Raw genomic sequence first — 14,650 nt, 5'->3', positions numbered from 1 at the left:
CTCAGAACACACGATGTGCTAGGCACTATCCACATGGATGACCTGTACATATGATTTCACTGTCTCTCCCTGTAACTAAAAGCAGTGGAGCTGGGGTTTGTGTCCCGGCTTCTTTGCCTCACACACCCCAAAGCCATTGTAAGACCCTCCTCTGGTGGCTCTGACATCTGTGGATTTGCAGAAAGTGAGTCTCCATGTGACGTGGGGGCAAAAAGAACAAGTCCCACCAACCCCAGCTATTCTGGCTTTCCTCCGCCCCAAGGAGCTCAGTGATGCCACCAAAGTCTCTCTGGTTGAGCATCACTCCCTGGATGGATGAAGTGGCTGTCCTCTACAGCAGGGGTGGGGAACGTCCAGCCTGCGGGCCGTCTGAGGCCCAGAAAGTCATTTTGGCCCTGCCAAGGCATGAGGGATGAGTTAATTAAATGTTTGACCTCATATAGCAGGTTACTTTTTAGGTTGATGATTTTGCATGGCCCACGGATGATGTCATAAATATCCAAATGGCCCTTGGCAGAAAAAAGGATTCCCCACCCCTGCTCCACAGGGACCCCATTCCAAGGGGAGCAGTGCAGGAGGGAATGTCAGTGCCCCTTCAGGTCCCCAAGCCTCCCAGATGCCAATGGCTCCCACCCTCAAGGTCAGCACCCACCCCTCTTCCTGACAATCCCCTTCCAGCTGCCTGAGCTGACAGAGCACGTGATTCAGGTCCTGTGGCCGCTGTCACTGGTCCACCAGGGAGCCACGGCCACCCAATCAGGCAGCCAGACAAGGTTCTGGGATGGCTTTCGGAAGAGCTCCAGAAGAGCAAATCTTTTTTCATGGGGATTTGTTCAGACTGTGGGATATAAACATGGAGCTTTTCCCCACATGGAGAGAGGACCCGTGAAAGCCAAAGCTCAGGCAACGGGGAAGGAGTAACAGAATTCTTCACACGTGTCGATCACGCTATGCCCCAGGCCAAAGATCTCCCTCCAAGCGTTTCAGTCCATCAATGGATCTCTTTTTGGCCTCAGCCTGTCTGAGTTAAACTCCTGCTGATTTCTGTCAACAAGGACTTGATGGTAGATTCTGAACACCTGGGTCCTACATCCGCCCGGCTCATCTCTGTCTGTGAGATTGAATTATGGGATTTGGTGCATTCCTTCTGGATATCCCGTTTTATAGTTGAGATAGTTGAGAATTCTCAAAGCAGCTCTATGATCCAAAAGCAATCACTCAAACAGTAAAAAAAAAACCAAAAAAACCCTCTTTTTTCCTTAAATTTAAGTCTTATCAAGTGCATACTGTGGCCACATTTCATGTTAACAAGTTTCCAGTGGGAAAAATATCAAGCAGTTTTGTAAGATCCGTAGATACTATTTAAATGTTGAGATTGTGGTCAGATTTGTTACATCACTGCTAAGCAAGAAGGCCGGGATTCTGTTTGACTGGTAATGGGACTGTATATAGAGTCAGAGAGAATTAATGCAAATCAGAGGCAACGCAAACACATATGCATTCTAAGGACAAGCCCCCCTTTTGGGGAGAACTTCCCATGAAGGCACTAAATAAACTGCTTAGATTTCACCCTCTCTTTTCTGATGCCGCGTGAAGAATGCGCCCGGCAGTGGAGACCCCTAAGGGGCCTTAGGGAGAGAGATCATTGTGAAATCTCTTGAAACTTTGCCATTAGAAGGTAAGTCACAATCAATGGCGCCATCATCCTAACTACAGACATCTGCCATTTCTGCCCACATCTCCCTTTCAGCTACAGCCTCCCCCCGCCTTTTATTATCTTCACAAATATGAGGTAGAAGTCGAGCTTGGATACAAACCTCAGCAAAGAAAACCAATCGGAAGCAAGTCTCTCATGCTGAGTCTCCTCAGCCCAGAGGTGAGCCCCTCACGGACCTCGGATGCAAAAGGGGGAGTTGCCAAAGCCTTTTCTCATTTCCTCCCAATTTTCTAAACCAAGTCGGCTGAAACGGGGCCTCACAGTTGTGGAAATATTTGGCCAGGTTATAAAAACAAAGTCCTCCAATCATTTCCTCCTTCCTTCCTCCCTCCCTCCCTCCCTCCCTACCCCCCTCTCTCTTTCCCTCCCTCCCTCCTCTCCCTCCCTCCCTCCCTTCCTTCCTTCCTTCCTTCCTTCCTTCCTTCCTTCCTTCCTTCCTTCCTTCCTTCCTTTCTTTCTTCTCCTTTCTTTCTCTCCTCCCCACCCCTCTGGTTTCCTGCTTCTTACATAAGGGTACCACCCTAAACAGGGACAGACACTCCATTCTCTCATCCGTATGCTTTTCCTGAGTGAGCATTCTATTACTTTTATCAAAGATGGAGATACATTCGTTAACCATCTGGCCGAGCTCAACCTTAATTGGAAGTTAAATGAAAGCTCTCCACACAGTCGCAGGAACTGTGTTTCAATTCCATACTTTCGGCCCATAAATAGAATTTTCATTACTGGTGCCGTTGGAGAAAGCTTCTATTTCTCGCCTGGATTTCTTAAACCTCATTATCCGCAGCTTAAATCCAGGCCATACCAAGTTTTTAAGTAGAAGCTGGTCCAGAGAACCCGTTCTCAGAGATGCTTACGTTGGGATTATTCTGAACTCGAACCTCATTTCAGAAAATCCCGTCAGTGGCCATTTTTAATCGAAGGGACTGAAGCGGAGAAAGGAAACGGGCGAAGAGCCTTTGTTAACATTTCAGGCTGCTGGGCCAGCTGCTCTCGTTTCCCGACTTGAAATATTCATACAGAGCCTGGGCGGAGGGCTGTCCCGTGGGGACACAATAGGGATAAATCCGCGAGCTCTGCAGAAAAGCAAGCTCAGGGCACGGAGGGAGGAGACGTCTCTGCCGGGGGATCTGCATGTCCTCGGGATCCTGGGGGCGGTCAGTGTCCACCCAGGCCCCTTGGGAAGAGGCTGCTGGCCGGCAGGCACTGGTCTGCCCTTCCACCGAGGCTGCCCCAGGGACTGAGGAGCCACAGTGATATGCACCTGATCATGGAGGCACTGACACAGGGTAGGAAACACGGGTCGATTCTGTGACACAGTGTAGATCCCTAGCCTTCGGAGCCTCAGCTGGATCCTCACCTGCAACTAGAGATAACAGGCACCGGGCAGGCTTTGGAAGAGGGTCCAAGGGGGAAATATCACTGAGAATGTGAAGCCTGTACCAAAAGGAAGGCTCATTAATTGCTTATTGTCATGATTATCAAATGGGGCCAGGGCCTGGTCGATGTGGCTCAGTGGTTGAGCGTTGACCCATGAACCAGGAGGTGCCAGTTCAATTCCTGGTCAGGGCACATGCCAGGGTTGCAGGATCGATCCCCAGTAGGGGGCATGCAGGAGGCAGCTGATCCACAATTCTGTCTCATCCTTGATGTTTCTGTCTCTCTTTCTCTCCCTTCCTCTCTGAAATCAATAAAAACATATATTTTAAAAGTAATAAAAGACTAGGTTTCAGAATACATTCTGGGGCACGTGGGCAAATATGTCTGGGGAAATATTCTGCTCTCTAGCTACTCAGCACAATGAGCCAAATGACTATTTAGACTTTCAAACAGGGAATTTTAAGATACCTTGCCGATGATTTTAAACCAATCATTATGGGCCTAGAAAGTCTGAATGGACCTAGTGTAACTCCACAGCCTTGTGGTCGCCCTGCAGGACGTCCCCTGCGTGAGGAGAAAAGCAAACGTCAGACGCCTGCTCAGGCCTCTGGAAGTCCTGGGACACCTAGAAACACCTCGGCGAGGCTTCAGATTTACTGCTGGACATTAATAGCCAAGCTGGGTATTTTCCCCCCATAAATTAGGGAAATATATATATACATAAGATATACATGTTTACATAAATATGGTCCTCTGTGCGAAGGCTCCGGGACATGGGAACACGCAGTGGGGCTATGGATTTTATTTACACCCCAGCGCACTGACAGCCAAGTTCTTAAATTAAGAAGGAGAAGAAAAGGAAATCCGTGGGGTTGGTTACTAGCGGCGGGAGAGTTACGAGGGACACCGGTTTAATTTCTGCACCAAGAGCTCAGGCCTGTGCTGGCTTCCAAGGAGACACAGGTGTGTCAGCCAACCTGCCTGCCTTTGCACAGCACCCACACCCCGAGCCTCTCAGGGTGCCTCACAACGCAATTAATTTGCAGCTCAGATAATTAAGAGTCTGCCACGTGAAACAAATGAGAAGAGTTGAGAGTTAAATCTGTGATCACGACAGCTTTGAAACTGCAGCACAGAAAGTGATACGTCCCAGGAGCCAAAGACATTGAAGGTGAGGCAGGAATCTGAGGTTTGGTCATAATCACTCTATACTCAGGGTAGCCTGCGCTGGTTGAAGATGATTCGACTTGGTGCATACACGCCCCTGCCAGCCTTACTTTTCCTCTTCGTCCTCCCTGCCTGCACATTAGCAGCTGCCTCCGAAGGTGGTGGCTGGGAAGGAAGCTGTGCTTCCTCTCTAACCCTCTATACCAGGTTTAAAAAATAATAATTTAATTTTTTTATTAATTTTAGAGAGAGGAAGGGAGAGGGATAATGAGATAGAAACATCAATGAGAAAGAAACATCATTAATTTACTGCCTTCTACTGGGGCTTGAGCCAGCAACCCCAGCATGTGCCCTGACCGGACTCTAACCAGCCTCCTGGTTCATGGCTGATGCTCAACCACTGAGCCACACCCGCTGGTCTATACCAGATTATTACAGATGGTAGATATTGATATCATCGTACATAAAATGGTAGGGTATATGCTCCTCAATGGCCCTGATTGATTTTGGGGAATCACATATTTCTTCTCATTTAAAAAAAAAAAAAAGATTGAATTTGAAAAAAGTTATTTTTTGAAAAATTTTAAATCATTAATATATAAAATCGAAATGTACTGGTTGCTGATATAGTAGTAATTACAGAGAATCTAAATAGAAAATATCTCCGTAGTTCCATTCCCCACATAAAATTATTTTAACATTTTTCTGAAAAATTTCAAGCCTTTTTTTTTTAAAAGGAAAACATGTACAGAATTGGGGGCGAACTTCATCTGCGCATGGGGAATTTATTTACATGTTAAAATCTGATATAAATACCAGTGCCTATGGGTGTGGGTTTTGAAGTCAGAACGAGTGAGACTAGATTTCAACACCAGGTCCACATTTCCCTAACGCCACTGTGTTAAATCAACCCCAGGCTTCCATTTATGTTGGTGTAACAGGGCCTGCATTTACCTCTTGCTGCAAACATTAGGAAACTGGATAAATGTATAGAAACAAACCTGACTCTAGAAATGTAACAAGGGGGGGGGGCACAAAACCGTGGTCCCCAAAGGGAGCCTGTTGTGTACCTGTTTTCTCTCCCCAGGCACTTTCCAGGTCAGAGAATATGGAGGGAGGACAGACATGGGACATGCCTGCTTCACTGAGGTGAGGAGGCATGGAGGACTGAGGAGCTGGGGTTGTAGGATCGGAGAGGGTGGGACCGCTAATGGAACAAGCTCCAGATGTCTGCCTAAGAGGGACACGCAAGGCAAGGCAGAGAACAATTCTCACAGACAGAAGTAGAAGACGGCTTCCCACCATCCACAGGTGAGCCTTTGGAGCGTTCAGCTGAAGGTGCATCTCAGTCATAAACCAGCCTGAGACAAATGTTGACTCTGAATCTACTCGAAGGAAGCTTACTCACGGGCCACAGAAAGATCACCGAGATTCCTAGTAACTTAACTCTGATCAATAAAATCTAACACCTGGAATAATATACCACAGTCCAGCATTCCACAACATAATGTTCATGTCTACAATTCAATCGAAAATTACTAGATGACCTACCAATGAGAAACATGATTAGGAGAAAAAGCAGTCAATAGAAACAGACCCACAGGTGACAGGGATGATGGAATGAGCAAACAGGGACTCTCACGTCCTCGGGGCGGGGGCGGGGGAGGGGGGGCTCCATAGCAGAGTGGGGATTGCAGCAGGAAGAACAGCAGACCTCAGACTCATAGGGACAAAGACCCTAGAAAAACCAAACAGATCAGGGAGACAACAGAAACCTGTGGACAGCACGGAAACGCTGGCCTCTGGTGCCGCCACCGTGCACAGTAAGCACAGCCCACGTCTTAGCTGCATAAACATAAACCTCACTCTAAAAGCTAGTTACCTTGTTCCTTTTACCCGAGACCGCATGTCTAGGTTTCAATAAAAAGTGCAAAAAAGCAGTCTGCAGAGACAAAGCAAGCATTGCAGCCAGACCCAAACACGGCAAAGCTCTGGAGTATGAGCCTGTGAATTTAAAATAATTACTCAGAGCCTAAAGCCAGGTGGGAGTGGGTTCCTTGCCCTGCCTTCCTCACGGAAGCTGAAACCACACAGGCGACTCATTCAATGTAAGCCTCACGTTCTCACACGTAAAAAGCTATGGTGCACCCTGCACAATTCTGAGGATAATATACATCAGATACATTCTTAGTTAGACATCCTAACAAATAACATCTATTTATGTGGGATTCTTGAGAACTAGCCTCAATAATTTTTGGTTATTTATTATGTAAGAGTATGTTTTTTTAAATTTCAGGAATCCACATTTCCTGATGTTCAATGTAATAGAATAAGCTATTGATATCTGTTTCAGATGCTATCTCTCACTGGTTTTCTTTTTTAAATAAATCACCTAGTTTTCAAAGTATTTTTCTAACAAATATATATATTTTTTTTTTTGGTAACTTTAAATTCTGAGAAAGCTTGAAAATGGTCAAAGTCCATAGTATCTTTAAAGGCAGGCAAACAAACACTGACATGAAGTCCCCATTTTTCCCTTCCTTAAATTAATCAATCAAGAATTAACCATTAGACAAATACTAGGGGATCAGTACTGAGCAAAAATAAAATAGAATCTTTTAAATACATGAAAAACACATAGACTGAAAACTTTAAATATCTGCAGAATTCCACATGTAAAAAGGAACCGAACAGCTTTATTAACCAGCCCTGTTTGGGTTGCTCGCTGTATTTACCTAAGAACAAGATGGGCACTTTAAGTGGTGTTTCCCGCATTTCGGACTGGTAAGCACCATTTCTAAATGTGCTGACCACCTTAGCAATAGACGGCTGTGTTTCCTGCGTGTATTACCCACCCTATTCTCAAATAAGCAGTTATTGGTGGCCAGTACAATTGCATTCAGAGGGAGCCCTCACTCGGCCAGTGAGAGCCTGAGCCCGTCCAGTGTGGTCTGTGGACAAGAGTTGCCCTGCCTGGGAGCCCTCGGGGACAGAGACGTGGGACCGACACCTACAACATCTCACTCTAACCACGTCCCCGGTGTATTGCACACTCATGTTTAGAAACCGCGAATCTACCCTGTTTACCCCTTTGTTCTGGGGCTACTGGTGTCCACAGGCATAAAAATGAAGCTGGCCCATCCCCCAAAGGTAAAGAGATGTCCGAATGTTATGTGCAAAACAGCAAGTTTTTGGCCGCCCTAGAAGCATCCCAATCCTGTTGGCTGATGCACAGGTATCTGAGTCTCACCAAGCACCCCCACTGCCGCAGGTGTGACTCAATCTAATTGTCCACTGTGAACAATGGCCCTTAATTAGGCTTATTTTGGGAACCACAGTGCAGGCTTTTCATTTATAATTAATCGCTGGTTAATTACGCAGGGCGACCCCTCGGGCCGTGGATGTGGGACAGGATGCAGGCAGGGTGTGTGGAGGGCTTGGTGACACACCCGCGCACTTACTCTCCTGCAGCTGCTGCCGAAGTGGGTCAGACTGGCAGAAATAACAGCGATTTAGGGGAGAACTGCAGCCCCATCATTTTCAGAGTATTCGGCATTTTGCTTAAATTCCAATCAGAAACTTTCTCATTCCCCCAGCATTTGAAATCTGTTTGGTAATTTACCTTAGAGCAATGTTTGAATAACAAAAAGTTTTTTGTTTTTTTTAATTAAAACACCAGGAAACAAAACAAAACAACCTTACTTTCCAAGGGCAAAGCATTCCAGTTTTACAGACGAATCCTTTGTGGCTTGTACAGTGTCAGGAAAACGCACTTCGATCTTTGGTTCATATTCCCCCATCACACCTGTTAAACATCAAAAGAGCTAGCAGCATTCTGGAGAACAGAAAACAGAAGTTTCCCATGAAGTCGATGCTTCATTAAACAACATCGGATGTTCTGTCCTTCAATTAACAGTACGTTTCTATGTTTTCATGACTGACAGGGAGCAAGAGAAGGTCATGATACCGTTCAAGGGGTTCGGCACTCCCCTCCCCCGAAAATCAAATGTCCAGGACATGGAAGTGTCAGAAAAGAGGCATCCGTTTCCCTGGGTCCCACATCAGCATCATGAGAAGAATTACCGTCACCGACGGGGAACTGAACACAGCATCTAGGATGCTCCTGGGTGACCACAGACGTCTCTCTTAGCGAGACCCAGCCCTGTCTCCCTTGGCGGGACTCGGGGACCAGGTCGGTTCAGGAATAAGGAAATTTTCAGCTAACAAGGTGAGAGGTCTGAGGCAGCACCCCTCAATCCAAAATCTCAGCATTTCTGCAACAAAGCCCGTGCAGTGATCGCGCTAGTTGGGATAAACAAAAATTAGTAAATATTCTTATGTCACTTTATTAAGTGCTTACTGCTCAATAGGTTTGCTCTACACGTATAAGAATGTTTGCTTTGATAGTTTTTGAATGTCCAATAAGGCGTTGTGGGCAGGGGCTAGGTTGAGCGTGAGACCGCCGTCTGATTGTTGTAAATATGCCCTCTGCCAGGTGAGCTGTGACCAGCAGCGACGTGTCTCCGCTCTACCCTCATAGGCTTCGTTCATTTAACCGAGGACACACTAAGGTTCTTTAACAGTTTGGTTACTGTTTTACTAGAGTGATAGGTTCCTAAAATAAGCAGTTATTGGTGGCCAGTACAATTGAACCAAAGGCAAAAATTACAAAACACGTGGCCATAGAAATACCTCATTTTTAAGACCTTGGTCATTCTGAACATTCAGAAGGGTCATGGGTAGAGCACTATGTTACTCACCTACCTGGGTGGGTGTCATACTTTCCATTCTCTTGACATCTGCTCTTTCTTGAGTGACAACTTTTACTATATACAATGCTCCTGATCTCTTGTTATCATGAATGTGTTGAAGGAAGAGAGGGGTGGGAGAAGAAGGGAATTAAGAAGGGGAGAAGCAGAAACTAAGGGAAACAGCAAAAAGTGGGGAAACACGGTAGAATTTCTATGCATGTTGTTGACCTGAAGGGAGACATCAGACTCATGGATAAATCTAGTGGTTGCTGAGTTCTGAATGGAGACCATGAAAACCTGTTGGGCAGTCAGTGATTATGAAAGCTCTCTCCTGAGAACTGCCTGCATGCAGCCAGTTTCAGCACTTGGTAGCCATCATTAGCATTATATTCTTGCTTTTGCTAAACTCCTCCGAGAGGAGATAAACTCTGTGCCAATTCCAGAATCTGAACATAAAATGCAGCCGCCGACTTTCTGTGGGCACCTCTCCCACTGTGCATGTTTAATTAAAGAATCTGCTGGAGGATTTTTCTACTTGGATGACTTTCTTACGTTTTCCATCCTCTCAGTCTTACACCGGCGATGACTTGATTAAGCTACACAGCTCATCTGAAGTGTGTTTCTGGGCAGACAAGCGTTAGCATGCATCTTGCGTCTCATTCCTCTTTGCAATGCTCATAACTAATGTTGGCTCTCTCTCTTCCCTGGAATGTGAATTTTCCCTCTTTTTGTCAGCCAGGTTAATAAAGGGTGAACAAAAGAGACAAAGATGGAAAAGAAAGGCACCAAAGGAAAGCTGTGTCCCATGTTCATTAAAAATATAACAATTCAATTAATAAGTTTGGCAGTACCCACACATGTATACACACACCTACTCCCCAAATAGCGTTTTTGACAAAATACTCCCTAAGCAAAGCAAAGCAAAGCAGATGGATTACAGTGCCCGAGAAGAGATGGCATTGTATAGCCAGAATCACGTAGATGGCATCACCTGGGTGAGTTACAGAATCTTTTTATGTTTGTGATGGTTATCATAGTCGTGAATGGACCCGGGGCTCCTAGATGGTGTGGCTGCTCTGGACCAGAGGGAAGCAGAGCGCTCACAGACCTCCCAGGCTTAGCCACCGACCGAGCACACCCCCAAGATAGCCCATCCCCTTACCATCAGGCCGCTGCACCAGGGGCGTGGGTGGGCCTCGGACACTTCTCCGCGCTTCCCTGTTTGTTACGAAGCAGGTGTAGTTGCCCACATCGGACGGCTCCACTTTGGCGATGTACAGGTTGCCTGTCTCTTGAGAAACAAACCGCCTGTTGTCCTCTTGGACGTGCAAAGGGTTATCGTTGAAGGTCCATGCGTAAGATAAATCTGGAAAACAGGAAAAAGACCTCGTGTCCTTACCAGGCTCCTCCTTCTCTGAAAATTCTGTGCCCTCCTTATCCATGATGAGAATAAGATCCCGCCCCTGTTTGTCCAGTGTGTCTGTGGTCCTGGTGGAACAGTAACATTCTCCTCTATTCAGATGTAGCCAGTTTGGATGACACATTCTATGGTCACCCTGCCCATGATGGCCAGAAGGCAGAGGCAGGAGCTGGAGGTGGTGGGGATGTCAGAGTGCTGTTTGACTCCTAGGATAAGGAAGGTCCATGTAAAGGTCAGAGCTGCAGCTGAGCTGTGAGCAATGCGCTCACCATCTGTGGTGACCAAGCAGAGGACGGACTAGCATCGCTTGAGACGTTGCAAGATTTCTCTTTGCAGAGCTCGGGAGGTTGAACCCATGTTTCTGTGAATGGCCTACTCTGCCCTCTGCCTTCCTTTGACCCCCCTAAGAGTCTGTGCCTTACCAAGAATGGACAAATGCAAGTCACGTCTTATTTCTTTTAAAACGTGCTCTGAAATTCTTGTCCATTCCCAGTTACCAAGTCTTTGTTTTCTTCTGCAAGTCCCTCCTGGCATCCTTCATCATCCCAAGGGGTCTCTTGTCTCTAAGGTTCTTTACTGATGCCCTTTGCTGCCTCACGTCCAAGCCTCTTGCTTTGTCTCCACCAAAAAAGGGGGTTCCAAGGGATTTCGTTGGAAACCACAGAGCCATCTAGATCGTCAACTTCCCTTCAACATAAAGAGGACAAATGTAGTTCAGATTCCCCAGGTCTCGGGGACTCCTCATCTTTGAACTTTTTGTGGAACAAAGATGCTCTTGAGCCAATGTCCAGGCTGTGCTGAGCTGAGGGGTTTGCGGTCAGTGCCGCCGAGGGAGAGAAACCAGCGCCCACTCTCTGAAAGCCAAGGTCACCCCTTTCCCGTAACAGAAATGACAGGTTGCCGCTTCTTGTGCCTCCAAATCATTATTTCCTATACCCTGTAATCTTGGGATCTGAGGCCGTAATTCCCATCTCTCCCTTTGGGAATTCATTGTTACCTTAGCTGCTAAAACGTTTCGACCTGCTCCTATATGTAGAATGTCCTTCAAGAGTGGAACTTGTAGGAGCTCCTGCAAGACTGCGGTCCAGAAATAGGGATGACTCCATAAAGAATAATAACCACAAAAAAGAGCTCTAATGAGAGGGTGTGGATGTCACATTGTTGATACGAGGGAGAAGGACGAGGACCTAGATCCTTCAGACGCCACATCCTTTGCTCCCTCCTCCAGTACCACCTCTTTTCCTTTCTTTGTTTCTTTGATTCTCTTTTTGTGGGTCAGGGCTTGCCATGGCTACCCTCCCTCACCCTCAGGCTTCCTTCAAACCCCCAAGCTCCGGGCATACCCAGCCCTTCTCACATGTGGGATGACTGGGCCTCACCTCCTACTCCACCCCCCTCAACACTGCCTGCCCTGAGCTCAGTGTCTCAGAATCTGGTGGGATCGAAGGTTAACCTGTCACTCAAAATGATGTATCTATAGCCAATATTAGCAGGGAATGGAACACATCTGTGAAACCCCTAACAACTAATTCTCTCCAAAACGGCCTGTCTAGAGCAGAGATCCTAAAACTTGAGTGTGCACCCGAATGGCCAGGAGGACTCGGTAAAACCCGGATTTCTGGGCTCTGCCCCGTGAGGGCTCTGTCGGTGGGAGGAGCCAGATTGTCAGGTTGGATCAAATGATTGAATGGATAACCCTCCGCTGGGACCTGACCTTTAGACCACTTCACCAGGACATTCCCTTTCGCTCAGACCGCATTTCACTGGCCAAGACCAGTGTCTTTCCCTTCAGGACCCACCCAGAGAATTCTCCGCCCACAAAATCCCCGCCTGGAGTCCTTTAAAATCTCTGACTCCCTGTCCCTGGGGCTGTCGCCATTTGGGGGCTCAGCCCATCTGGTCTCCAGATGACCTGATGAGGTCATAATTCTTTACTACTCCTGGCCTCAGGCGTTCCTCCTTCTGCGACCCCAACACAGATAATTCCACTGCTGACAATTCCCAGGTGCTGCTGACCTGGGCCCGGTCTCCACGTTGACAATTGCCTACATCAAGGCCAAACTCCATCTCCCCTGCAGGAGCACCCCCAGAGGGAAGCCCTGGACTTGGGGAGATTCGGGGCCCCGTGGTCCTGCCTCTGGGAGCTGTGGGGCCTGGAGAAGAGCGTGTTCTCAGTACAGAAGTTCACGGACTGTCTGGGGTGGAGAAGGCCTGAGAGCCCCCCCCCCCCCCCCCCCCCGCCATGCTCCAGAGGAGCAGGCTAAAGGGAGACGACCGTGCCCGCGGCCACCGCAAGCCAGGGGCCCTGGCTGCCCGTCTGTGATGGCTGATGCAGTCACATGGTCCCTCCCCCGGCCGCCTCTGCCCCTCCATCCACACAGCCTGCCTTCAGGGGCCCTCATCTGCTTGGTTTCATCAGCAGCCACTGCGCGCTTAATCTGTCTATTTTTTAATAGGGCAAGAAAAAACCCTCTGCAAATTGGAAGTTTAAAATCCTTCCCATTTGGCTTTCCTTAATTAAATGCATAATTCATGAGCCACTTTATTTGAAACCATTGCATTTTTAAATATCCCTCCCCCGCCCCCACCCTCACACCCCTCCCCCCCCCCCTCCATCCTCGCCATCCCTCTGTTATTAATGGTCCCGGTGCCGGTCCGGGGATGACTCAGCAGTGGCGTGGAGCCTGTTGGTAATCAGTCCAGAGCGTCCCGACAACAGCCTCCACAGTTTTATTACTGGAAATGGCAGCTCGGCAGGAGGCAGCTGCAGCCTCCCTGGCTGCTCTCTCAAGCATGCACAAATCCCATTCCCCGAGCACCAGTGTGTTTTGACATCTTTTACAGCCTTATATCTTGTACTGTGATATTTAAAATACAAACACAGAAGATACGTGCAATTATACCCATTACAGGGGACGCGGTTTTTATTAGAGAGGAAGCGAGGCGCACGAAAGAGACCAAGAGCAGAAGCGCTGACCCGGCGGCCTGCTCCTGGCTGTAGAAAATGAACGAGTCAACGCTTGGAGGCACAGCGCTCGGATGCAGTGGGAACCCCCCCTTTGGAATATTCCAGAGTGAATGTACTTTACGCAAACCTTGTGCATGGCTGCGGGGTTAGACGTGGCAGGCTTTCGGCGGTCAATCACGGTGACGCTAGCTCAGTCGGCAAAGACCTAATCCGAGGAAAATCATTCCTCTTCTGGGCTGAAGTCGTTAATATCGGTGCTAAACCGGAAAGCGGCCGCACCTTTACGACCACTTCGACTGGAGGCCCCATTTGTCCTGGAGTTACTGCCGGGCCACCTGCACTTCACACGCCGTGATGCACGGGCCTCCTGGCTGGGGTGGAGCCGGCCGCCGTGGGATCTGCAGAGGGGCATGCGGTTTAGGCCAAGGCCTCTGAGTCCAGGTTCCAGAGGCCCGATTGGGTGCTGGCTGGGCCTACTGGACAGGAACGAAAACTCAGCCTGATTCTGGGAGCTGCTGGGAACCTCCAACTTGAAGAAGAGGCCGGTCCTGGAAGGCAGGCCCTTGCTCCCCCGGATGATGTGACGGGGGCTCTGACAAGGGCTTCTAGCAGGGGTGATGTTTCCGCCAGGAAATGCTTGGCAATGTCTTTAACATCTTTCACTCCTGCTCTGGAGACTGGGAGTGGTTAGGCCATGGAGTGGTTAGAGGCCAGAGAGGCTGCTGAACACCCGCAAGATGCAGGGCAGCCCCCACTGCGGGGTTACCGCCCCCTAGTGGTCAACAGTGGCCAGTGGCGAAAGCCTGGGGTTGGTGACAGGCTATAAGGTGGGAGTTCTGTCCCATGTGCTGGGCAGTAAGGCAAACAGCCCTACTGGGGGCGAATGAGAGGCTGACAGTGGGTAGAGGGGTCCAGAGCTGGGGCCTGGAGCAGGAACTCCGGGCCATGGGTCGGTCACATGGATGGGGAAGCCATGGTAAATTAGTCCACCTCTCTGGCAGTGTTTACATACTTTCCAGTAGGGATAAGAGCACTGGTTATCTCTTACATGCTTTATCTAGCACGTATGTGTCTGGGGGGGGGGGGGGCAGGTGGTGCCAGATGAATTAGATAGTGGAATACATGCAGTGCGTGTAGACAGGGTCACCTTGAACTCCAGACACATGATCTTAATCCCAATGACACTAACCTTTTTAACATAATCACTCAATGTGTAGAATGGGGAAAATTTCCAAGAAGTGTTGCAT

General features: G+C 48.3%; 1 protein-coding gene across 1 annotated transcript in view; it reads right to left on the bottom strand.

Annotated features, from left to right (window-relative positions):
- The window catches only part of CNTN6 (contactin 6), a 165,699-nt gene that overhangs the window by 57,496 nt on the left and 93,553 nt on the right, over positions 1–14,650 (bottom strand). The window contains 2 exon segments of the mRNA XM_036333342.1: positions 7,967–8,069; positions 10,178–10,381. Of these exon segments, the coding sequence (XP_036189235.1) occupies positions 7,967–8,069; positions 10,178–10,381 (307 nt within the window).

This window comes from Myotis myotis, unplaced genomic scaffold (assembly GCF_014108235.1).
Source record: "Myotis myotis isolate mMyoMyo1 unplaced genomic scaffold, mMyoMyo1.p scaffold_m19_p_13, whole genome shotgun sequence".
NCBI classification, from domain to species: domain Eukaryota; kingdom Metazoa; phylum Chordata; class Mammalia; order Chiroptera; family Vespertilionidae; genus Myotis; species Myotis myotis.
This window is presented reverse-complemented; position numbering and strand designations above follow the sequence as displayed.